Raw genomic sequence first — 24,924 nt, 5'->3', positions numbered from 1 at the left:
GACAGCGAGCGACAATCAAAGTATGATGCATGAAATCATAATGAATGTATGACCCGTTTGGGGCAAACGAATGATTTCTATTATGTAACGAAATTATAAATCAAGGTATTTTTACAAGTGGAATTTAAGCGCTTAACAATTCGAAAATACTGAATTATTGTGTTTTGTATTTCTCTTAGATTGGTAGATATCACAACTAAATTATCTAGTTGAGTGTTTTCCCACAACGCATTCTAGGTTGTAATTTAAATAAATGTCAAAACAGATTTTAGTAGTAGGTATTGTATTATACAGTAATCAAAGGCATATATATATTGGTGTTGGGCTTTTGTGGAAATTTTTTGACAAGAAAAGCACATGCTAATTCCGGCCATGTGTGTCCCTTGTTTGGCATGGTATACACAGAATCACCTGCCTCACCAAGGAGGAGGGGGTCAGCATATGTCTGGTCTGCACTCTGGCCAGCCTGATCTGTTTAAGCCCAATATTGAGCCAATGCAAGAGCTTCCTATCGACATGCGCAACATGACCATCAAAGAGCCGTCGCCCTCTTCCGCTTCCTCCGTTCCTACTTCGCGTCTCAGTCAATGGAAAATGTCCTCGATGGGAGAGAAGGAGGGCGGCATGGTTCCAGGGGGACCTGGAGGTGCCAACCACCCCACCAAGATGGCAGGAGGAGGAAATAGACCCCCGGGTCACAACGCCAATGGCAGCAACTCAAACTCTGGACCGAACAACTCCAACTCTGCCTCCGATTTCAGCCGCGCCCCTGGTTCGATCTCAAAATCGGGCAATGCCTCGAGTGGTGCCATCTCGTCGAGTAGTTCACATTCCAACCAGAATAGTCTGCACCCCCTGTTGACTCAGGGTGACAGCGCCTGGTCTAGTCTACCTCCGAGCCAAGGCGATGCTGGAGGAGGATGGCCCGATTCGAACAATTCCCAAAACCAAGGTGGCAGTGGCAACAATGTTGAACGGCAATCAGCTGGCAACAACAATGGCAGTAATGATCGCAATGCTGTAAATTCCGGAAACTCCTCCCAACCCGGAAATGGCGGTAATAGCATGAACGCAAGCAGTGTTGGAGGAGGAAACTACAATTCTAGTGACGCCAAAGACAATAATACTTCCGCCGGCAATAACGGCAATGGATCTGGAAACCAAGGTCAAACCGCTTACAATATTACTGATCTGGTCCCAGAATTTGAACCGGGAAAACCCTGGAAGGGAAACTCTCAGATGAAAAATGTGGAGGATGACCCTCACATCACACCCGGCTCCATCACTCAAAGCCCCTTCTCACTGAACACTATTAAAGAACCCGAATTGTTCAACTGGAGCGCTGTCACTTCAAAAAGTAGCCCTGTGTCAACTACTAACAGTGGAGGAGATAGCATAGTCTCATCTTTAACTGCCTCACTCACCTCAAGTACTTGGGCTTTCACGCCGCCTACTACCTCACTTCAAAGGTAAGTTATACCTTGATAAAGTTTTACATTAAACTGAGAATAGCTTAAAATGGGAGATTTTTAACTTGTTCACAGCCAAACCAGTTCAGGAAGTAAACAAAGTAACTCCAAGTCCAACTGGAACTCTGTGAATGAATCTACCGATTTGTGGGGTGGTGGCAATGTTTCCAAAACTAGAGGCCCTCCTCCTGGACTTTCTGGGCAAGGAAAGAATATGGGTGATCCATGGAATAGTGGTGGCACTCACGCTACTCCTGGTGCAGGAGGTCGCCATAGCTGGGGATCTGATAATAGATCTGCTGGAGTTTCACCCGGTAAGTTTCCACACACGAGTAGACATGTGAAAGTGAAGCTCCTTCAGAGCGTTTGATTGGATTATGTTTTATTATTTGTAGGTTGGGATAGACAAAACAGTTCAAATTTTCTTGTCTTGCGTAATCTTACACCTCAGGTAATTATCTAATTGATGTGATCATTTTATTTTAATGCCTGAAACTGTTACTTAGTATTTAGTTTGTTAATTCCTAATAATAATAATAAACTAAAAAATAATTAAATTTAAGATTTTGTTAGTTTTATGAATGTGATCATTCTACCATAAATGTCAAATTATATCTTTACACTTTCTAAGATCTGGGCCTATATAATCATTTTTAAGCTAATAATGAGATGGGAATTTGTCACTGATTCTATCCACAAAATGAGATTTAACCAGCGTGATAAATTACTTGTAATAAGGACTTGGCAGCATGATTCCCTTTTATTAGTAATTTTACTATACTACTACAAAACCAATAATAGGTATTAAAATTATTACGATCACCATCGCAATAAGCCCCTCCCATCACCCCAACTGAGGCCAAATACAGTGATATTCCTGGTAGAAATAAATACATCCATGGTATAGGCCATTTACTAAGCTTCAGAGAACTAATTTTCATGAACTTTTGTGTGTTACTAGATTGATGGTTCCACATTGAAAACCCTGTGTGTTCAGCATGGGCCCTTGCAGCTTTTCCATTTGTTCCTTAACCAAGGTCACGGGATAGCTTTAGTCCGCTATTCCTCTCGTGAAGAGGCCGCCAAAGCTCAGTCGGCTCTGAATAATTGCATTTTGGGCAACACCACTATCATGGTTGACGTCCCCACCGAATCAGAAGTCGCCCAATACTTGCAAATTGCCAATGGCGGCGGGCCTAATGGCCAGGGGGGCATGTCGAGCAATCAAGGAGTCACTTCCGGCGTCACCGGTAGCTGGCCCAATTCTCAAAGTCATTCGACTTCCTCGTCATCTGCTGTAGTTGGAAACCAAGCCATCACTCCTGGATTTCGTGGCAGCAACTCTGGTTCCAACTCGTCTTTCCAGTTCGGAGGAGTTCAGGGTAGCAACGGTCCTGTCGGTACCGGCAAAATGGATAAGCCTATTTGGAATTCCCGCCCAGCCACGTTGAATATGCAAAGCAATCATTTGTGGTCTTACCCCGGGTCAGCCAGTAGTCTCTGGGGCTCACCCGCCACTACCCTCTTGGAGCACCATGACCAAGGCTCTCAAAGTTCGCTCAATTCGTTCTTGCCCGAAGATTTACTGGGTGGAGAATCTAATTAGAGAATATTAAGATGATATTTTTCAGATTTAAAACAAATGGACGGTAGATATGGTTATTTAAGAATACCAAAATATTACTATTATTACAGATGGAAATGAACTTTTTCCAAAATGAAATAAGCTAATCATTCCCATATTAAAATGAAATTAACCAAAAAGCTTTTTGTTTGTTTTATTTGTGATGAAAAGTTCTTAATTATTTTTAATTGAGCTATAGAAGTTGGAAAAAAATGTATTTGCATAAATGTTGTTGAAAGTTTTTCTCTCCCCAAAATCATTTAACAAAATGGTGCGTAAAATTTAAAACTGGTAGTCAAAAAAAAATGATTTTGCTTATTTTTGTGTTTGGTTTTTTAAAATAAAAACATTAATAAAAACTGATGGAATGGAAGAAAAATTGCAGAGAAAAACAGATTGAATATGGAATGGCAAATTTCTACAAAAATAACGACCACCCACATCCGGTTTACTTTTCAATAATAAATTGAAAGATTTGATTTTCTTTACCTTGCTTTACCATCACGGCTACTCTACAATACACTAAAACGTCCAAAAAATGTTTTTGTTTACATTTCGCAAAGTTTGTGCATTTTTCGCTTTTTCTAAGAAAAAAGTTTAGAAAACAAACATGGGGACATATTGTGCTAACCTGGGTTTGAGCTTCCTCGTGTCTTTAGATAAAATTGACCCTTGACGCTTAAATATGTAACTTCCCCAACAAAAAGTCACGAAAAAACAACGCTGGTTTTTGTTTTTTAAAATAGACAGTTCAACAATGAATTGCTGATTTGTTATTAAAACAATTCGCCTACTTTTTGTACCTAAAGACAATTAAAAAGGGTGACAACTTTTTATAATAGTAAAAAGGTTAAAAGAATTTGTAAAAAACGTAGAGCCAACTTATTTTGACAAAATGCAAAGGCTCAATGTTTTCACTACAAATCTTACCACCCTTGGATGACAAATTTTCAACAGCCAACAGCGAAGAAGGCCAATGGATAGTAGGACGATATTAAGTGAACTAGTGTTTTTTCCACTCGAGTCTTAACGGAAAATAACACGTATATGAAAGATAAACAAAAATAATCTGCCAGAATTATCAGTGATAGTGATATTACTGTTTTTAAGTTACTTTATTTTTAAGGTGAAAAATTGATAAATATTCCGTATTCCGTAAATGTGCAAAATGAACTAATGAAAATATTATCACTTATGCCTATATATAACAAAAAATCCAAAGAATATATTTAGCACAGCCAATATAAATATTTCTTGAGAGTTCGCAGAAATCTTGAGGAAAAATTTGAAATAACGACATTGTGATATAATATTATAAGTATATATATAAAAACATAACCAAACAGTTGTTACTGTTTTTACGAAGACAATGTTATTAATTCTTCCATTACATAAAAAATAAAAAATGACTATTTTAAGGTGTTTACCAAATGCCTTTAATGGTTAAAAAAAATGGGTTATTTAAAAAAAGTGAAACGACGTGGAAAACACATTGGAGAAGTGTACCCCCCTCCCTATTGTACGTTCGTGTGATATTTTTTACACAAATACAAAAATATTTCGTGTAGAAAGTTTTAAACGGGGAAAACACACGCTTTCTACAACGATTTAATCAGAATTGCCTCACCTGAAAACTAGTCCTTCGGGATTAAACAAAAAACTGTTCAAATATAAACAAAAAAAAACAAATCCAATGGAACTTTTTGATGATAAAAAGGATAAAAAATATGCTCATTCGCGGTTGTTTTTCTTTTTTGACAATGATAAAAAACAACCAAGATATTTAAGAAAAAATAAAAAATATATTATTAGGGGGAAGAAAATTAAAAAGAAATCAAATAACTTTATAGTATTGATGCAAGCGTGCAGTATTTTTAAGTGCCAGAATTAACTAAAAAATAAGCCTTAATACATTGAAAATATTAATACCGCCATATCAATGTTGTTTGTAGTAGCGATTAAGATCTTGTCATTTAGTCACATAAAAAATATACAAAAAAAAACAAAAAAAATATAAAAATTAAAAAAAAAATGTGGAATTGAGTCTCTTAGCCAAAAAAAAATAAGATCAGGAGTTTTCTAGACAAAGAAAAATATATTGGTAGGGAAAGAGTTACAGAACTCTTTAACGTATGGTGTAATATTATTAAAACTATAATATGAACAACGCTGGTCTAAAAAATTGTATCTCACAATGTCACTTCCTACGAAATGAAAAAAAATGTTTACAAATAAGTATTTCTTCCAAACTATTTTTTGTTCCACTTAATAGTTTAAAAAGCTTAAATCTTGTCCCAGTTTTATTACGTATAAAATATTCTAAGTGGAAAGCGATTTGGGTGATATTCCGTTTTTTTTATTACATAGTCTGATTTTTTATCCTGTGTACATATTTATTGACAAGTTGTAAGGCTCTATACTTTTGCACCAAGGTAGTATTGATGTGGAAGTGCAAAAAAAGTTATAGGAATTTTTTGTCAAACATGAAAAATATACTTGTTGAGAAAGGAATTATGGTGGTTCATAAAATTGACTTGTGATAAAACTGCTATATATAAAAAAAATGCGGGTTCCTTGTGGAATTTGAAGAAAAGTTTTATTAGGCCTAGAAGTTCCTCAGTGCGTCTCATTTAAAAACAAATACTGGAAAGTTGAAGTAGTAGTACTATCAAATGTTCATTTACCTTAATTGCCTTTGTTTTTTAATACCCATGCTTATAAAAAAAGACAAACACTCCCTAGTTTGAACTGAAACCGAGATTGCCAAAGTGTATATTCGCGATTTATTCAGTGATTTCTCTTCGATATTAACATTGTGATTCCTTTATTTGGCTTTTTTTTAACCCTCACATTATAAAAAAAGCCAATGTTTTCCTCATCTGCCAAAAAAAAACTTTGATTGACATAATAACCTTAAAAAAATTGTCGTATCATTATAATATTTGTGCATTGAAAAAAAATACGAAAATGTATTCTATTTTTAAAGAAAACAGCAAAAAAATGCCCTTACCCTGCCCACTCCCAACAAAATAACCCACCGCTGCTTTCAGAATGTGCCTGAAAAATGGACACTTATTTGGGGTTTTAAAACAACCAGAACACGAAATTTTCTAAATTGGAAGTGCTATAATTTTGTTTTCAGTGAATTATATGGGATAGAATTCGGTGATTTCTTTTTGTTTTTTATTTTGTGATTTTTTTTTTATTGTACAACGTAATTCATCCTATATTATGAAGATTTTTAGGGCTATGAACTGGTGAAAACTAATGATTTTTTAACCTATCTCACAATATCCTCACACTACCGAAAGGTGCTTAAATATTTAATCCATGCTAGTGTTTAAAAAAATTTGTACCAAATTTTATTTCTAACACTATCTGTTTGAAAAACTCTCCTAAATAGCTGGGGTCTGTTTGTTTTCTATAGCTCTTGTATTTATAGTATCACTAGCATTGCCAAAGTTTAGACTAAGTGAACAAATTAGTTTAAATATGTCCAGTTTTTTGAGGGGGGGAATAATTTTTTTTTAAATACCCTAATTAGTCATTCCATTTATTATTTTAGTCTTTTTGTAGATTATTTTGGGTTTCCTTAATTATTGTAGATTTATTAATTATGGAGATTAATACTTAGTAATTGTAAGTTGTTTTTGTTTTCTATTACAAAAAATATTTGGCACGCTAGTGATGGTTTTTCCCCAAAACACATTAATATTGGGTACAAAGGAAATTAATTGTTTATCGTTATGAAATTTGTACATGAAATATTGCCTCTTAATTTTTAATCCTAGTTACAATTATTAAGTTAAAACTATCATGCTAAATATTGTTTGCATTTTTGCACACAGCTAAAATATTTTCTTTTTATAAAAAAAATACATCAAGCAAAATCGTGTTTTGGCCATATAGTTAAAAATCCCACTGCCTCTTTTCTATGATAACTTGCCCAAAAATGGGAATAAAAATTCATATTACGCTTAAAAAAATATTTAAAAAAAACTACCCAATGTAAATTAGTACCCTAAAAAGGTATATTTTAGTCGAGCTTGTTAGATAATGTTGAAATGTGCGATTAGTACAAAAAACTAAACCCAGTGCAATTATTCAACAAAATACTTCATAATTATTGTAAAATTTTAAATCGTGTTAAAAAGTGATTGGGGGGTTTTATTTTGCATTTGGTTTATATAAAAAAAATTAGTTTAGAGTAATCAGCAAAAATTGTGTTCTATAACATATCATAATTCATACACTAATCTGGCCCTACATGGTATTTCTAAATCGACCCTGCCCAAACATTATTATTTATTTTTAAGCAAATTGGTGCTAGTCAAGCTGAATATTACCCTTAATTTGCTTATTTTTTTATGGCTTAAATTTGTAAATGTACAAGTTTTACAATTTTTCAAATTTAGGAAATTTTTTTTAGTTTTATCTTCAGTCTTAAGGGCATTTCTTTAGAAAACTATGCATAAGATGCTAAATTTATAAAATCACTGCTCCCAGTTTTCTTTTAAGATATAATAGCTCAAATTTGAACAAAAAAGAATGATTTTAAAACTGATACTTGACCATAAAATTCTCTTATAAAATGTGAACTCTTGGGATGTATTGAAAAGCAAAAGATAATCTCAGCCATGTTTTAATACGTATAACCTTTGAACTAGCTATAGTTGAAAAATGTCTTGTGGGAAGGGGGATATTAACACATTGAAAGTTGGCTACATGATATCACTGGAACTTGTTATAATACATGGTGCCATTATGAAAAAGTATAATTGGCTGGCAGTCTTGATAGACAACATAAGTAACATGTACTTCAGATGGTTTTTTAGTTTCTTCGTACCTTATGCCTTAATCACACTCTGGCATCTTAATAATAATGAACATAATGGGTGTATTGGAATTTTTTAAATTTGGCACGCTATACGACAATTCTCCCAACGATGTAAGGCTTAACTTTCAATGTATCTTAAAGTGGACATAAAAGGCATTCAAATAGATTAACTAACCGTCCGATGTTTCATATCCATGTAAAACCTTTTAAGTATCACCGCGAACACTGAAAAGTTTTTATTTAAGGAATATCTTATTGGATAACCTTTTCTTAATGTAAAAAACTAATCTGTAAGAATTTACAATTGGTTTTTGAAGGGAAAATAAAAGAACTTTGTAAATACAATGGTGCTAGCCACTAGTGCAGGTACGGTACTGGTTTTTGTATAACGCTTCAAAAACCGTAATCCATGGCTTTAAGAAAATATGCGCTTTCTCAATTTTTTTTAATATAGTACTCATATCTTGGCTCAGTAAGGGTTTATCTCTAGTTTTATTTAAATGATATTAATGTAAAATTATTACATACCATTAATTAGTTTATAAATTCTTAAATATCAATAACTGCTTAATCCCAATGTTAGTTGAATTATTTTAAGATAAAATCACCATTCATACAATTCTAAAGATAAAGAGATTGTTCCGAGCGTGGACCAAAATATAAACTGTGAAATTTGTAGTGTTTACCCTGAGACATATTCCCCAAAGAGGTCATTGAAATCTCAGCTAGAATGGTCTAGAGAAAGTATTAAGAGATGTCTTCTGTTTGAGTGGTTAAGGAGAATAACCCCTTATATTTCTAAATAAGAAACATATAGCTCCTTTTGCTCAGGAATTTGCCAAAATTTGGAAAGAATGTATATTGAGTCAAATGGTTAGGTAGTATAAGTTGATTGGAAAAATAAAGCCTTCCAAAATGGTACCTTCACGGAAATATATAAAATAAGTGATACGATAAAATTGCTTCCCACCCTTATAACTTTAAATTGAAAAGGCCTAGGCAACAAACGAAATAAAAGCAGTTAAATTCAAAGGCGATCGAATAGAAAATAAAATGTTCGTTGTTTTAGATTGAATGTGTTGTAAATATAATAGCAAATTCAAAAACATGACTGTGTAATTACTTGAATGGTACAATTACTGTATCAACGAAATACTAGCAGATGTAGTCAATTTAATAAGTTGAATTTTTATTATTTTCAAAAACTTTAAGGTTTTCTGTGAAATGTAAAAAGAAACTTAAATAATTAATTGAGATTAAATCTAAATTTACTTTGTGATAAACTATTTTAAAATTGAATTTCCGTAAACGAAAAGCTGGTATTTGTTGGTACAAGAACTGATACAGCGTACCTTTATTTTTCCCTTTTTGATATAGAATTATGTTTTAGTTTATTTTGGGGGAATCTCTTACTATAGACCACACATTATTCGTTCCACATGGGATTTTTTTTTTTAAGATTATGATAATTATTGTTTATTGGTGAAAGGGTCTTTTAAATATGTTTCCATGTATAATTATAAATATTTTGTGGCTAAAGAATTCTGTTTACAATAATCTCGCTTTAATTTAGGCTTTATATTGTTTTTCCTAGTAAATTTTTGTTCATTAATAATAAAACTCAGGGTAGTTAACTTGTGGAGATAAGTTTGGTAATCAGGTTTTTAATTATTCAAATACAGTCAGTTTTAAGTATTGACTAGAAATTACAATATTTAGTCAATTTGTGTTAATTCTCGACCACCCAACATTTTTTTATTCTTTTAAATGCATATAAATATATAGTATATTAAACTAATTGTATTAATTGCAACTATAATGTCAACCCAACTTTTGTGTATGTTATTTAAAGTTGGGTAAAATACATAATTAGTCAAATTTAAACACTCGTACTAGGTATAATATTTGTGTGTATTTTTACGTTTAGGTTTTTGGGAACGGGTAAAGTGTTTTAAGTCTTCTTTTCGATGTGCCACAGATTAAAAGAAAAATATTAAAAAAACAAACAGCATTTGTTAATTAGGGTCTACTAAGATGAAATGTATTTTGGCTTTGAACTATTGTGTAAAAGATAACTTTCAAAGTTAACTACGGTATCTAACGATATATAACAGCCTATTTAGTATAAAATTAGTTATTGACGCGTTTAGTATTTCTTTATAAAAGCATCTCGCCAACCACGATCATTTTATAAGCGTACAAATATTTTGCACGCAAGTATTAGTGACTTCATAGGTGACAACTAGTCACATGGTAGCCCCTGTATGTTTACCAAAATGCCAGTTTTTTGCTCACGTCAATTTTTCATATAAATTCGATGGTTTTTTAGCATAAATTTAATCAAATATTCTTTGGCTGAAAATTTAATAATTTAAATGAAAAATATAGGGTCTGTGATACTCCGCATTCAGTGGATTTGCGCACATGTTTTTCGGTTTGCTTTGAAACTTTTTAATTTAAAAAGAACATTGCGGCTATCACGAATGTTCTTATTTCTCATTTATTTTTGGGCCTATTTTTGTGTAATATCGACAATCAGGCTTTCCCCTTTTAAATAAGCATCAAATTTTAGCTAAATATAACGCCTAAAAATTCATTCTTAGTGTCTTAGTGCCAAACTAAAAATATAATGAAATATAGTGGAATTATATATATAAACTCAAAAAGTCACATAAAAAATCTAGATTAAGTATTCCACTTTATTTTTTTCATTTATTAAGGAGTAAATAAAAAAATTAGTCTGGCATACCAAGAATTCTCAGTTTGTATTAATAATAAATTTATAATATCACATCTTAAGTTAATTTAACGTGATAAAAATTCTTAAAGAGCAATTTTGTTTTCCTTGAAATCCCCATCAATTAGAGTGCAATTGTGTCATAAGTTTTCAACATTTCACATTTAATAATCTCAGATAGTTCTTAATTGGCAATTGCTGTCATTAAAAAAATCTATAAAAATATATAAACTGTTCCTATGTGTTTTAGGGGGTAGAAAAATAATTCTATGCATTTAAATAAAAATTAATGGCTAGTCAGATGAAACGAAAGTGTTACAATTTACGGTACATGCCTTTATCCATACAAAAACCTGTTTGCTGTGAATTTGACAATTATAAAAAAAAACCCATATCTTAAACAAAAATCAGTTGACAACACTGCTCATTCCATTTTAAAATAAATCGTAAAAATGCAAAAAGTGTCTAAAATATGCTTTCTCATTAAAAAGAGACACTTCGCCAATTTAAGAAATAAAAATAATTAAATATCAGTAGAGACCCTCCATTTGAATTTTTTTTTTGAGAAAACACACTACGAGTTGTCCAAATATAAAAAAAATTCTTATTTTTTCAAAATGAAAAATTACGTTCCATTTGCGATGAAATTTATTAAAAGTGTTTTGAGATTTTACTTTTTCCATTTCGTGAAAACTACAGCCTTAACTGTCAAAGTTTTCATGTTTTTTCTAAAATAATCATGGTGGTTTTATTCAATTTGAATAAAAACAAAGGGATTGTTTCTTCTTATAAAAAAATACCCAAAAACAAAAATTGGATAAAAAAATTAATGCTATTAACGTAAAAATGTTCTACCCAACACAAAACTGTGCCTTTAACATATTTGAAAGCATTTCTCACAAATTGAAAGAATGGAATTCCCCTCCCAGTAAGTACTGCCCCCTATCTTTATTTGATTTAAGGCCTAAATTACTCTGATATAATGAAAATTTGAAAACTTTTTTAGTTTAACATATTAGTGCCTGACCAAATATTATGATCTTAAAATAATAATAATAAATACTGTATCGTGTACCTGGTTAAAGTACATTATATCCTTTTTCCTAGGTATTTCAGATATAATAATTACCTTGGAAATAAGCGGTATAAACGAGCGTGGTTTTTAATAATTTCAAATAGTAGAAAAATGTATCAATATCGATAGTTCAATTTAAAACAAAGTTTTGCCATACCAAAAATGGTTATACTCCTGCTGCGCAATGTTAGACTGTGATTCAAAAAAACTCGAGCAAACAATATTCCTGAAATTGATTTTTGTTGCCAGAGGTTTTAGATTTTAAGTTTTTGTCAAATGAAAATAACCATTAAAAAGAATTTGTTAGCTTAAAAAACATTAGTTGAATCCAATGATTGAAAAACGAATACCCAAATTTGGTCGCTTGTTTATTTTATAATTATAAATCTATTTAAAATTAAATTGCCTTAAAAATAAAAATTGGTTATCTTATTTATAACTTTGTTTTTTAATCTCGTTTTTATAAAAATTTAAAAAGAATGTATATATTTTTGTTGAAGATTTTTTTTATGAATTGTTAGGTCTATTGGTATTTTTTAAATTCTTCCTCCAAAAAAGGTGCTTTCAGTATGACCAGATTTGGTGATTTTTCCGTTTTTTTACCAAAATCTCAGATAGATTCAAGTAATGTTAAATCTTTTCGCTACTACAAATTTCATCCTTGTGTACAAAAAGGACTAGTTTTTTAAGTATATCCAGGGTTAAAGGTTTCATTTAGGCCTATCCATTTTTTTAATCTACTTTATGGCTAAATAAACAGTTAACTAAATGAAAACATACCTCCTTATGTGTAGTGCATATTATGATAAAAAAAAAACCCAGAGTACAGCCCAACTACAAAACTTAAAAAAGACTCGTACTCAAAAAAATCCTGTTTGCTCAAAAATATTTGCTGGTGTGTTTAATATTTAAATAGAGAAAAAAAATTTGGCACAAACCTTTTTTTGAGTAAAATAATTATTTAAAAAAAATGTTTTAGATATAAGGTGAAATGAATTTTTTTGTTTGCTGGGGGGTTATTATAGACTAATCGTTATAATTACTATTAATGTAATAGTAATTTTTTGTTGTATCGTAAAAAAAGCTATGGGTTGTGTGTAAAATATACAAATAAGGTGTTGAATTATAGTTGCGAAGATTTTTGTGCTAAGTTATCGATTATTTCTTGTTTACCTAATATTTTGCCTACCCCGCAATTGCAAAACAAAACTTTACCCAACTTTTATTCCCTTTGGCATAGAGCTCATCAAACTATACTATTAAATCATGAGCAAAGGCTTAAAGGGTTTGTCTTAAGTATTTGTAATAAAAATCAATGGTGTACATTAATTTTTCCTTTTTTGAAATGGTTAACTTGAATAATGGGTTGAAACGTGCAAATTATGTAAAAATTAATTAATTTTTCCAAAGTTTTTCCCAACAATAAATCTTTGGAGTTTTTTGTAAAGGTAACTTATATTTTTACGTTTTTAAACGTTTTCAACCCCGCAATATTTTCCAAAATCTTTCATATGTAAACGGGTGTTGTTATTAATACTTGTTATAGAACGTGTTTTTTTAAAAAGGGAAAATATTTAAAGGGACTGAAAAGGCGGTTTCCTGACTTGAATACTGGTTCTTAAAAATAAGCCTTGGCTGAAATGTGTTGTAAGCCTTAGCTCAACTGTATCACTAGAAGAAAGATATTAATTTCCTTTCAAAATATAAATCCCGGATCAGTCCCTTAAATACAAAATCGGAAACAGCTGTAAAATTAATATGTTATCGAAAATATATCCACCCAAAATGAAGAGTTTAAAAAAAGTGCCACTTTTGAAAATAATATAAATTATATTAATAAACTTTTCTTTTGGGGGGGTCACATACTATCTCAATATAAAGGTTTTTGAGATACAGCTATTAAAAATAATAGAACAGAGAAACTTCACAACAACCCTGACTGCTTTTACATAGAATTATGTTTAATTTTTGGCTCTTGTGATTCGTGTAATTAAACATGGCCAAATAATGAAAAAATAATAATGATAATCGGTCAGACAATTATCTTGTATGGCTACTAAACGAGAAAGCTTTTTGGGACTAAAGTAAATATTAAGGAAAAAACTGATCTTAAAAATTTCTTAAGGGGCCTTTATATCACGAGTAAAGGGTTAAACGTAAAAAATAAAATGAGCTGTTGTACTGCTATGTCAATCTTAAAACAAAAAGGAAACTCAAATTTTGATGACGTAACATTCAACGTAAAAAAATTTAAATATTATAAACATAAAACACCATGTGTGGGCAGTGTACTTTTCAAAGAACAACTTTTTATGTGATGTGCCGATTTTTTGTATTGTATCAAAGTTATTCAGGCATTAAAAAGGTTCGTGTACTATGTGTCAAATAAATTTGGTCTTCTTTTTTTTCTTACTGGTAGTACACTCATAAAATTTTTATTCATAAGTTATTTATTTTCAGGTATAAAAATGGTAAGAAGTGAGGTTGAAAAAAACAGTTGTTATTTTAACAATTTTACTTATGATTCATTGGTTATGGTAAATCATCTTATTTTTATGCCTAATTTTGCAGATTTTTTTCCATAACGTAGCCTGTTCTGTTAAAGGGAGTATAACCTGCAAAGCAATCTTTATGGAAAACCCCTTTAATTTTTCAAGTTTCCCTGTACAGTGGCGCCAAATATTTTTAAAGCCAAAGGCAAGAGCTGCCAGAGGTTCAAACGTTGGTGTTCCACACCAAATACCTGAGGTTATATTCCTTTTAACATAGAGCTACTTCCCTTACCAAAAAATAAGTTGGATTTCAGTTTGTATTTAGTTTGTTAACACATTATTAGTTGATATTGAGTTGGTATTAAGTAGGCTCAAGTTGTCAGCATATTTCAAGTTACTATTAAACGGGTAATAAGTTGTTATTCAGTTGGTAGGAAAATACTGCTTTTGCTAAGTTTATAATTAGTTGGTTTTTAGTAGTCAGGAAATTACATAATATTTTAAGTTGGTTTTTAGATGTTTCCCTAGTAGGATTTAAGTTGCTTTTAAATAGTTAAGTGTAAATGTTGATTCTGGTTTAGTTGGAAATAAGTTGAATAATAAAGAGGATTTAAGTTATTATTAAGTAGGCATTTGTCCCTAATACAAACTGAAAACCAAGTTGAAAAACAAGTTGTCCTAAGTGGTTTTTAGCCAACTTATTTTTTGGTAAGGGTTAGCAGGCAGCACTGGAAATTAACTTACAACTTGTTAGTGGCGGGAGTTTTATATGCTAGCAGCTTTATCAATTTTTAAAGGCTGATGTAAAACCAACAGTTGATGAGGCTCTCAGCGTTGGTCACTGGTGGATCTTATAACTGGGCTGCCTGGACAATTGGTTGAAAGAGTATATTTTTCATCTTCATTCTTCTCATCCCATTTTACTCAGTTGCCTTAGCATGTGAATGGATGGACTCAACACTTAGTAATTATGCAAATTTTTTAATTTTCTTTGTATATTTATATATATATATATATATATAGATTTTTTCTCTTTTATTACAATTATTGGAAAAATAAATTGACTAATGCGTTACTAAACTTAGTTATCTTAACAAATTATTTTAGCTAATCAATTCCAATTCTGATGCTTTTTGAAGGACAAGTTTGCGCAGCAAAATGATGTTTTATTTCAAATTAAAACAATACGGCAAATTTAACGTTTAATGTCAACAAATTGAAACTTAAGAATTAAATAAGTACATGGTTTTGTAATATTCAAAACAGTAATAATTTTAAAATTGACATCTGATCAAATTTAACATTCTTTTAAAACCTTTATGAACTGATTGCGAAAGCCTGTTGGAGGGGAAGATGCTTAAAAACTCCCAAGTACTTAATAGGTTTCTAGGCCATGAAAGTTGGACTACTGTGAACTAACATATGAGTTCTGAAATCAAAACGGTTCAAGACTTGTTGGCACGTTGCACAAACAAGGAAATTTTGACGGTTTTTAGGCACAGCACCTCCTAAGTTAGAATTTTCATTATGAACCTTTAGCAATTCTCTCTGTTTAGCTATGTCTGGTAACAGAACTAATAGTTCGCTCAAGACTTTTTCAAACTTTATCTTATCAAAAATTCTTACACATTCATGATAATAATTGGAGGCGGAAATTAGCCCTTTCCTAAACTTTCCAGAATAGCTCTTAAATTCTTCAAATTTATCATCATCATGTTCTAAAAGCTCCATAACTTCTTGAATAAGGTTGCGATTACGATTTTGAAAATCTTCCGGTTCAACATAAACAGTAGAAGAGTGACTCGAGGGGGAAATTTCAGGGGAGGAACTATCAGAAATGTTGGTAGAAACTGCCAATTGTCGAGCTAGTGAACTCAACGTGAAGTTGGCAGTTTTAAGGCCTTTGTCATTTGCAGTACTATTCCGGTTAGTTTTATCAAAGCCAGGAGGTGGTTCCTTAACTTGCTTCTTCTTAATATCAAAACCAGGTGGAACCACTGGGGCTTTGGTGGGCAATTCCACTCCCAATAAAGGTGGGAAATCATCAAAGGCAATGGGAGTTAGGTTTTTGACTTTGGTAAAGCCAGTTTGATTGTCATTGCTTAGTAAATTATTTGTTTTCCCATTTAGATCAATTTTCTGATCAACAGTTGGTTTTTCTTTAGCAGAGAGTGCTTGGTTTGTCTTTATTTCTTTGGGTTGCGATGCTTCTTTCTTTATTTGTGGCTTTGCCATCTCTTTCTCTGGACTATGAGCTTTTGTAAGCTGGTTGTTTGCATTCTTTAGCTTCTTTTTCTTATCCTTGCTGGAAAGAACAACTGTAAACTCTTCATCTTTTGGTTTTGATTCTTTCTTAGCGTCCTTGATATTAGTGTTACCATTGTTTTTGACCCAAGCATTGTCAGTTGTTTCAGCCCTTACATTGGGAGTAAAACTTAGGGTTGATTTCTTGGTTGGTTTTGTTTCAAGAGTTGGGAAATCATTGGAACCTGGTTTGAACCCTTCGGCAAACCAACCAGTGTTGGTGTCTGGTTTATGTTGTTTGGGCTGAGGAACAGGTGCTGCTGAGGCTACAATAGCAGCGGCCGAGATGCTGTTGGGATGGCCTCTACTGGATACTTTGATCAAAACATTTGGGCCTTTTGTGGGAGATTTTTTATCCTGATTATAAATCTCTAATCTAACCGTGCTTCCAACAGCCCCTGCTCCACCCAATGGTGGAAAATATTCAGCATCCATGGCATTAAATTCTCTGTAGTTACGGGGAGGTGGACGTCGTACTGGCTCTCTGTTCATGTCATTAGAATTATTTCCGAGAGAAGGAAAATCAATGGAACTATTGCGATCAATGTCAAAAGAAACCTCGGGTTCAATTTGGCTGGATTCCCGGGTCTGATTTGTTAAGTCTTCGTCTTGATAATGATATCTATTACTTCTTCCAATGGCGCCTCTGGGGCCTTTTCTGCCTCCTCTTCTGCTACCATCCTCATATTCGTCGTATTGGGACCTGGGAGTGATTGTAAACTCGAGTTCTAGAGTTCTGGCCTGTTTAGCTTGTTGTTTTGTATAGTTTTTGCTGTGTTGAGCTGCTATGTGAGTTTTTAGTTCTATATCGGAGCGGAAAGCAGATGTAAATTTTTCATCTTTGCAAGAATCTTCCTGGCACAGGAAATGTTCCTCTTGAAAATGTTTCCGTAGAAGCTCATAATCTCTGAAAATTGTCCCATTAAAAACTTTTTTAGCTTAAAATAATATAAACATACCCATAAAAATCGTAACTTCCATCTGCATCACAAAAATGACAGTAAAAATGTTCTTTTCTTAAATGACGGAATAATTCATCCTTATCTATATATCGTGTATCGCAAAATTGACATCTAGGGTGGCCTCTATGTGATGTATCATCTGAATCTCCAGCTCTTCTATGTTTAGCCAATTCTTTGCGATTATAACATTTTCTTTCAAACGTAAATAGCTATGAAAAATTCCAATTTTTAATAACATAAAAGTAAAACGGATTTTTCGTGTATTTATCATACTTTTAAATTATCTACACATAATTCACAGTAGAATTTTTCATGTATTTTTCTCATGTGATCTTTTAGGTGACCAAAGGACTGAAAAACAGTAACTTGAACGCAAATGAGGCATTTATGTTGGAGTAATATGCGATATTCTTCCTCAACATCTTCATTTTCAAAATAAATATTGGGTTTGTGATCAATATGCGAGTAAGGCTGCCTCAAAAGCACAGAATAAGGCTGTTTTTGATGGGTGAAAATAACCTATAAAGGAAAAAGAAATTCATAGTTACTTAACATATTTTGAAATTTAATTTTAATAGGGAATAAATAATAAATTGAATTTCACTAGGTCTAGCAAAAAAATAGTGAATCCTTTAAAAAAAAATGGTTAAGTGAATCAAAAAAAAATGTTTTTATTAATTTAAATTTAGTGGTTTTAGTAACTAATATGGGAGTAATACTTTAGATTTTTACCTTAGGCAGATTTTTACGACAAATGGGACAATCGAATTTCTGGCACAGAACTCTTAACCTGGCCGAACAAATGAAGCAAACTCTATCGTAATGATCGCAAATGCCAACCGCATATATATTAATATTACGAAAACAAACGACGCACACGTTTTCGTTAGAACTTTTACCTTCCATTTTAACTTTTAGAAATAACTAACGCTGTCTTTAAAAAACCTTGAAAAATTCGATAATGAAAAAAGGAACGCATGTAACCACTATGATAGGAAATGACGTCTTAATTTTAGTACCGTTCTTTCCCTTCAGTATTGCGTAAGGGCAACTTTATCCAGAACTAAATAACCGCATTCTTTATATCTCGAATTGGCCGTAGCAAACTAAACCGGAAACGAGATACCACGTGGAAAAATCGATTAGATATGCATTTTCTGCCTCGTTTCTGAAGCGAGCACAATTCGGGAAAATGACCTTGCTATGGCTGTCTCTATGGATGTTGGCATGAAATCGGTCTTTTGACTCTTTAATTTTTGAGAGGGGGGGGATGGATTTTTGAAAGGAAGCCATTGTCGACCGTTACGGAAGGGGTTGAGAGGCCGTCGCGGTGACCGGACTTCTCTAAAAACTGAGTCCGCGATCTTTTTTGTGAAATTTTTTAATCAATTTAACCTCTAAGCTATCGGCTAACCAAAGTAAAAGCTAAATTTTAAAGGGGAAAAGTTAATTTTTATCCCAAAAAGTACAAAATGAACGGAGGGGGTGCCTACGGGGCTGGAAGAGCTGGTGTCCCCTTCGACCCCATAACCTTCGTGCAGAGACCACAAGTTATTTTGAGACTATTATGTTGGGTACGTTTTTTCTCTTATATCGTAAATTACAAAAATAAGCGTTAAGTTTTTAAATATAAAACTAGATTGAGCTTGATATGTGGTACTTGTATCTATCCCCTAAGCCTTGGATACTTTTGACCTTTGACCTAGCCAAGGGCAACACCCCCTTCATTATTAAGCCTACTCGTTTAATTTGTAATGAAACGGTTGTAATACTTATTTATAATAATTGCAGCTCTTTGCAGTAGTGGTCTTTGGTTGCATTGCCTCCGAGGGTTGGCTAGATGATTATTGCCAATATAACAAAGATCCCCACGCTTGTAATATGGGTGTTGGTGTTGGGGTGATCGCATTTTTGGCCAGTATTGCTCTTCTAATTCTTGAAGCAATGTTTGATAACTTGTCCAGCATCAAACTACGAAGGCGAGCAGTAATGGGAGATATGGCTTTTTCTGGTACGTTCGGTTGAGTCTTATAATGTCCCTCCCCCTCTTTTTTTTTAAAAGATTTTGTCTAAATTTTTACTTTACCTTATTGGTTTTCTCCAGGTTTCTGGGCATTCATGTGGTTTGTCTGCTTTTGCTATCTGGCTGATGCGTGGCGTAAATCTGAAATGGCCCTTGATGGTTATGGGGTTAGCAATGTTAGAGCTGCAATTGCATTCAGCTTCTTTTCAATCTTTACTTGGGTAAGTCTTGTTTGATTCAACTTTTCTGTTTGAAGCTTCATCATCGATGTTTTCTGCATTCAAAAAGCTATAGCATTCTATGGAAAAAATGTTGAGAAGCGTGATTTAGTATAATCCCTTTTATTTTTGGGTTTGTTTTATACCCTGAGTTATTTAATTACTGAATTTTTTTCACAACCTGCGCTTATCTTAGTAAGTTTTTACTACCTTCCTGAACCGTATTGCTGATGTTCATTTAGTTAGTAGGCTTGTCTATAATTTGCTTAGTCTGAGGCTTAAAAATGCTTGCCTTGTACTGGTTGGGAGTAATCTGTTGCAACCCAAAATATTGACAACCATCTAAAAGTGCATTTCTTTGGGGTTGAACCACCATGGGACTTATAATTTAAGGCTGGTTGCGTATTCTTCGCATTCAAACGCTACCGCCAGGGGGCAGATGCGGCGTTTGCTCCTAGCTACGAAGCTGATCCACACGCCATACCAGGTGGATCTCCCTATTCCAGTTACCCCGGAGGTACTGATATGAATGAGACTTACCAAGAGCCACCGTTCAATAGTGGTAACCAACAAACCGAAAAAATACCCTCTGGAATATCAAATTTTCAGGCTCCCGCCTACTGAGGTGAGGAGAAACTGCTAATTTAAATTATTATTACTATAATTATGTTATTATCGCAAAGGTGACAAAAATAACATGTTAACAGTATTGATTTATTTTCAATTAAGAGTTATTGGTATAAACAAGAAATTTAAATTCGCGAAAGTTATTTTTGTGGGAGGATATCTTAGTTTTGAAAGGATGCTGTTTGAAATTATAACATTCCACGAATGGCCATGTTTGATTTTTAAAAAATATTGTATATTTCTTTAAAATTCTTTGGGATAAACTTTTCCCAGTTTAATATGTGCAAATTTAATTTTTTTTTTTGTAATTACCAAACCAAAATTATGTGACATACCAGTAATTTGGTTCGTATGCATGCTGGTATTCTGTGGAAATTGTCTAGATTTTTAAATGGTTTTTTTTTCCGCACTAGTAATAGATAATTCAGCCATTCTTTGGAATGATATTGAGAACAAGATTGCGCACATCTTTAGGGTTTTTTATTTTTTAAATCAATGTGGGGCTTAAACTAATACTAAAGTATTAAAAACTAAAGCAAAAAAACAGTAATGTTAGGCAGACAAACCAATGTTAACACGTATTTAATTGCCTTATTCAAAGCGTTAAAAAAATGAAATTGTTCGTTGGTGGAAAAAAAGTTAAAAAAGAAACTGTCAGTGCTATCGTGTTTAGTCATGACAAAACTTAGAAATTTATTGAAAAAAGTAACGGTACTTAGCCTAAGAATTAAGTAAAACCTTTGTCTTGAATAAAACTTTTTAGGTCTAGTGTAGTTTAAAACATGGAGTAAACACTTTTAAATGTTTTGAGCTTGACAACACGTAACAAAAATGTGAATTTACTAATCTGAATAGAATTTAAAGTTTGTTTAAAGCGTAAATACTTTCGAGAAAAATACATAGAAAAGATCATTTTAGATAAATAATTTGGCAATAAGTATACGAAGTAGGTTTGTAGCGTTGTATATAAAATGGGGAAAAAATATCTAAAATCTAGGTTTCCATTTTTTAATTATCAGTCTTCGTATAAAAACCTCCCTCCTCCTCCATTAATAATGCACCAATGCTTTCGAATACAAAAATTTTCATTTTCATCATCTGTAAATATATCCATAAATATTATATAAAAAACAATGGGCGGTGGGCCTTGTATATCAAAAATGTTTTAATATTTTTCAAAGCATTTTGTTAACTTTGCCCCTTTCTCGTAAAATACAATTTAAGCCACTTTTTTTTTAAATTAAAAATATTTTCCCATAAATATAGCAATATTTTTCTTCGTAGTATTTAACTTCCTCTTAATAAAACTTAATACACTTTGTGATATATATATATATATATAATAGACTATATTTGTCAAAAACAGGTATTCATAAACAATTTAGTTTTAATATGTTTCATTATAACGATACTTAAATTAGCAAACCAACCTTTTAGTGATAGTTCTTAGAATTTGTAAAATTTTATGTAGCACTTTAGTTTTTATTAACTAAAAAAACAAAGGTAAAATAAAAGTAAGCTTATATTAACAATCCATTTTTGAGCTACTACCCTACTGATAGATCGGTCATAAGTTCTTTCATAGCTATTCTTGAGTCTTGAAATATGTTTACTATAAAATCTGCCCAAACCTTGAATTTAGGAAAATTCTGTGTTGGAATTAATTTTGCGCAAGGAGCAGTCAACAGTTCAGATAAAAGGTTTTCTACTTTTGTAGTTCAAAAATGATTTAAAGTATTAATATGATGCCTTTTAGCTGGCTGGTGTAACCTTTATTTACATAAGACTATAAATTTATGGTGGAATTAATAAGAGTTGACATTATATGGGGAAGGCAATAACATCTCTCTAAATAGAAAAGCTTGAAAATGGTTATAATAAAATTAAAAAAGGTTAAGAGTCAATTATGTTAGAAACCAAAGACCTTGATCCACATTTGAGGCTCTCAAAAATTATATCAGCCTGACTTTAGCATTTACAAAAGTTTCATTAACTCAAGCTAGCCCCTTTGCCATCGATAATATGGTCCTTAAATAAACCTTTTATTTTACATTCGTGTTGTAATAAATAGCAAGCCTTTTTAAATGGCTTACTTCGGTCTTTGTTCCTGAATTTTTTTTATTGCCCAGAAAAAGTGTGGTATAAGAAAGTTGAACACCCACCCGTGGTAAAATGAAAAATGTAATTTTTTTTAGAAAAATTAAAAACGTTCCTCTCCAGCGTTTTATTTTTTCGCAAAATATTTTAATAACAACATTCTAAAAGATGGGCTTCGGTTTTTAGATCATTTTAAAGTTATTTTAAACCGCATAAAAAAATCGCGATTTCTTAAAATAAAAAAATACACATGAATACGTGGAAAAAAACATTTTGCAAAAAAAGATGTTAAAAATGTTGTGTGTCTAACTGATAATAGAAGTTTCATGTCAAATATAAATTCAAGCTAATGTTGAAAATAGGAAAAAATGAAAGTGGTATACGTAGAAATATTTTCAAAAGACAATATTATGGAATTTCAAGAAAAAAACACGCTAAAAATAATTATAAAAATATATTACGCTAAAAAAACTTGTTCAGATAAAATTACACTGGTTTGTATATTTAGGCGAAACAATATTCGCACTTTATGGGTTATAAAAATGTGTGTATATATTTGGTGTAAAAAATAACAAAATGGTGTTTCAACAATTATCAGATCAAATCGCCGGGGGCTTAAAAATTAATATTCCCCACTTTAACATGAAATCGCGCGGTAGATATTCGTCATTTTGCACAGTTTTATGTTAATTATAAGGAAGAAAGATTATGTTGTCCATACGTAGGTTTTTTTAGTTAAGCCTAACACGAAATTTTAATGATGTTTGGAAACTTTGACTAAAATTTTAAAATCCTCCTTAAACCATCATCGTATTTTTTTTTAAATTAAAAGAAAGTAAATCGATTAATAAAATCCGATCCTTATTAATCGATTTTCTTTTGAAAAAAGAATTATCAAAACCCTATTAATGCATTTTCTTAAACATTTAAAATTAATATCTTAATATAGAATATTATCTTGAAATATTTTATTTTTAAATAAATTACAAATATTTATAGTAGTTAATAGATAGTATATTAAAGTAAAACTATACCCTCCCATATACATTTTTTAGTCCTTATATTTTTATATTTTTAAACAGTAAAACAGTGAAACGTTTTATGATCGTACTGGTATATTTAGGCTGCTTTTAATTGATGAATATGTTTGCCAAAATAATAAAACGAAATAGGATAAAATAAATGTTAACAATGTGGGGGATGTAAAATGAACATTTTTGATGTTAGTATTTAAAAAAGGCTAACATACGACGTCTTAAAATATTAAAAATAGCAAAACGAAAATTTGGATTAAAAGAAAAAAAAACTATTACAATACTGGAAAAAATAAAACCCATGTTGTGTTGATTTTTCTGTGATGTTTATAGTATATTCTAGTCATCAATAAAAACTTTAAAACCAAAATGTAATTGCGTATTTTTTAACACGTATCCGGATTTATTTATAGAAATAGCCTGGTAACGTTTTATAGGCCTGTTGAAAAGCGTGGTAGTAAAATTGTTAGCGTACCTCCTCCTTCCCTTATTTGTACGTGTATACGAAATCGTATTGACTTTGCCTCAGAAGGGGGGTCTGTTCTTAAAACCAGGACTTGGTTGGGGGCGGGAGTGGATACGTATGTATTTTTATTGATTAGGTCACATATCCAATAATGTGTTTTCGGTCCATAACTTAGGAAAATAGCATTCGTGCGTATTCCGAGGAAAATATCAAATGCGTTATTTTTTCATCATATTACTCAACTAAATACTTCCTACCTAAAAGGTAGGTAATACAATGTCTCACGGGTGAAGTAGTATCCAACAGGGTTGCCACAAGTCAGGGAAATCAGGGAAAAGTCAGGGAATTTAAAAATGGGCCTAAAAAGTCAATGAAATGTCAGGGAATTCAATTTTATCTTGGCACTTTTTGAAGGTAATTCAACTCTAGATCTATGACAAATTCCACGATTATCATTTATTTCCTTGAATGTTTGGCTAATTTTTTCAACATTGCAATAACCTTTTTACTGAAATATAAGTTCATCTAAATTTATTAACTTCTGATAAAAGTAAAATATAAAAGAAAAATTTTGGCCTTAATAAGTCAGGGAAAATCTGTTAAAATAGTCAGGGAATAGTCAGGGAATTTGAATCTGAAAATTTTGTGGCAACCCTGTCCAACTACGCTCTAAAAGTGAAGCATGTACCATGAAGGAGAGCCAACTCCGCTTTTGAGGTATGAAAGTTTATTTTTGAAAATCGAAGCTAGTGCCATCTATCGGTCTTGCGGATAGACTCCCGCCAGGTGTTCTTTTAAATATATTTTAGATAGCAAAGCGCTATAGAATCATTTGAAAATTCGGCCCAAATTTCAGATAACTCTTCCTCGTCTCGTGATAGTAGATACCACCAATCAAATTATGGAATTTTCAAGACTTATTTCTGAAATTCAAAGGTTTCCGTGTCCATTCGAGACCT

At 32.0% G+C, this 24,924-nt stretch overlaps 3 protein-coding genes across 4 annotated transcripts; 2 read left to right on the top strand and 1 right to left on the bottom strand.

Moving 5' to 3' along the window:
* Positions 1–322: 322 nt before the first annotated feature.
* On the top strand, positions 323–14,132 carry LOC149969129 (uncharacterized). The gene is made up of 4 exons (XM_090155516.1): positions 323–1,469; positions 1,545–1,783; positions 1,865–1,920; positions 2,431–14,132. The coding sequence occupies exons 1-4, from the start codon at positions 358–360 to the stop codon at positions 3,073–3,075; spliced, it is 2,052 nt and encodes a 683-aa protein (XP_090011642.1). The 5' UTR covers positions 323–357; the 3' UTR covers positions 3,076–14,132.
* Positions 14,133–15,289: 1,157 nt separating this feature from the next.
* LOC149969128 (E3 ubiquitin-protein ligase ZNF598-like) lies at positions 15,290–18,704 on the bottom strand. Its single transcript, XM_090155485.1, has 4 exons — positions 18,233–18,704; positions 17,774–18,019; positions 17,498–17,709; positions 15,290–17,445 (listed from the first exon to the last, which is right to left on the bottom strand). The coding sequence occupies exons 1-4, from the start codon at positions 18,404–18,406 to the stop codon at positions 15,621–15,623; spliced, it is 2,457 nt and encodes an 818-aa protein (XP_090011611.1). The 5' UTR covers positions 18,407–18,704; the 3' UTR covers positions 15,290–15,620.
* LOC149969127 (synaptogyrin-1-like) lies at positions 18,676–23,830 on the top strand. Of its 2 annotated transcripts, XM_090155505.1 has the most exons (5): positions 18,676–19,074; positions 19,292–19,511; positions 19,605–19,744; positions 20,135–20,366; positions 20,471–23,830. In XM_090155505.1, the coding sequence occupies exons 1-4, from the start codon at positions 18,973–18,975 to the stop codon at positions 20,363–20,365; spliced, it is 693 nt and encodes a 230-aa protein (XP_090011631.1). In that variant the 5' UTR covers positions 18,676–18,972; the 3' UTR covers position 20,366; positions 20,471–23,830. The 2 variants fall into 2 exon arrangements, with proteins under 2 accessions (XP_090011631.1, XP_090011622.1); XM_090155496.1 differs by having other exon boundaries at positions 20,135–23,829.
* Positions 23,831–24,924: the final 1,094 nt, after the last annotated feature.

Source organism: Leiobunum rupestre, chromosome 1 (assembly GCF_980474605.1).
Source record: "Leiobunum rupestre chromosome 1, qqLeiRupe1.1.hap1, whole genome shotgun sequence".
In the NCBI taxonomy this organism is placed as follows: domain Eukaryota; kingdom Metazoa; phylum Arthropoda; class Arachnida; order Opiliones; family Sclerosomatidae; genus Leiobunum; species Leiobunum rupestre.
Note: the sequence above shows the minus strand (reverse complement) of the source record. Positions and strands in the feature narration are given on the sequence as shown.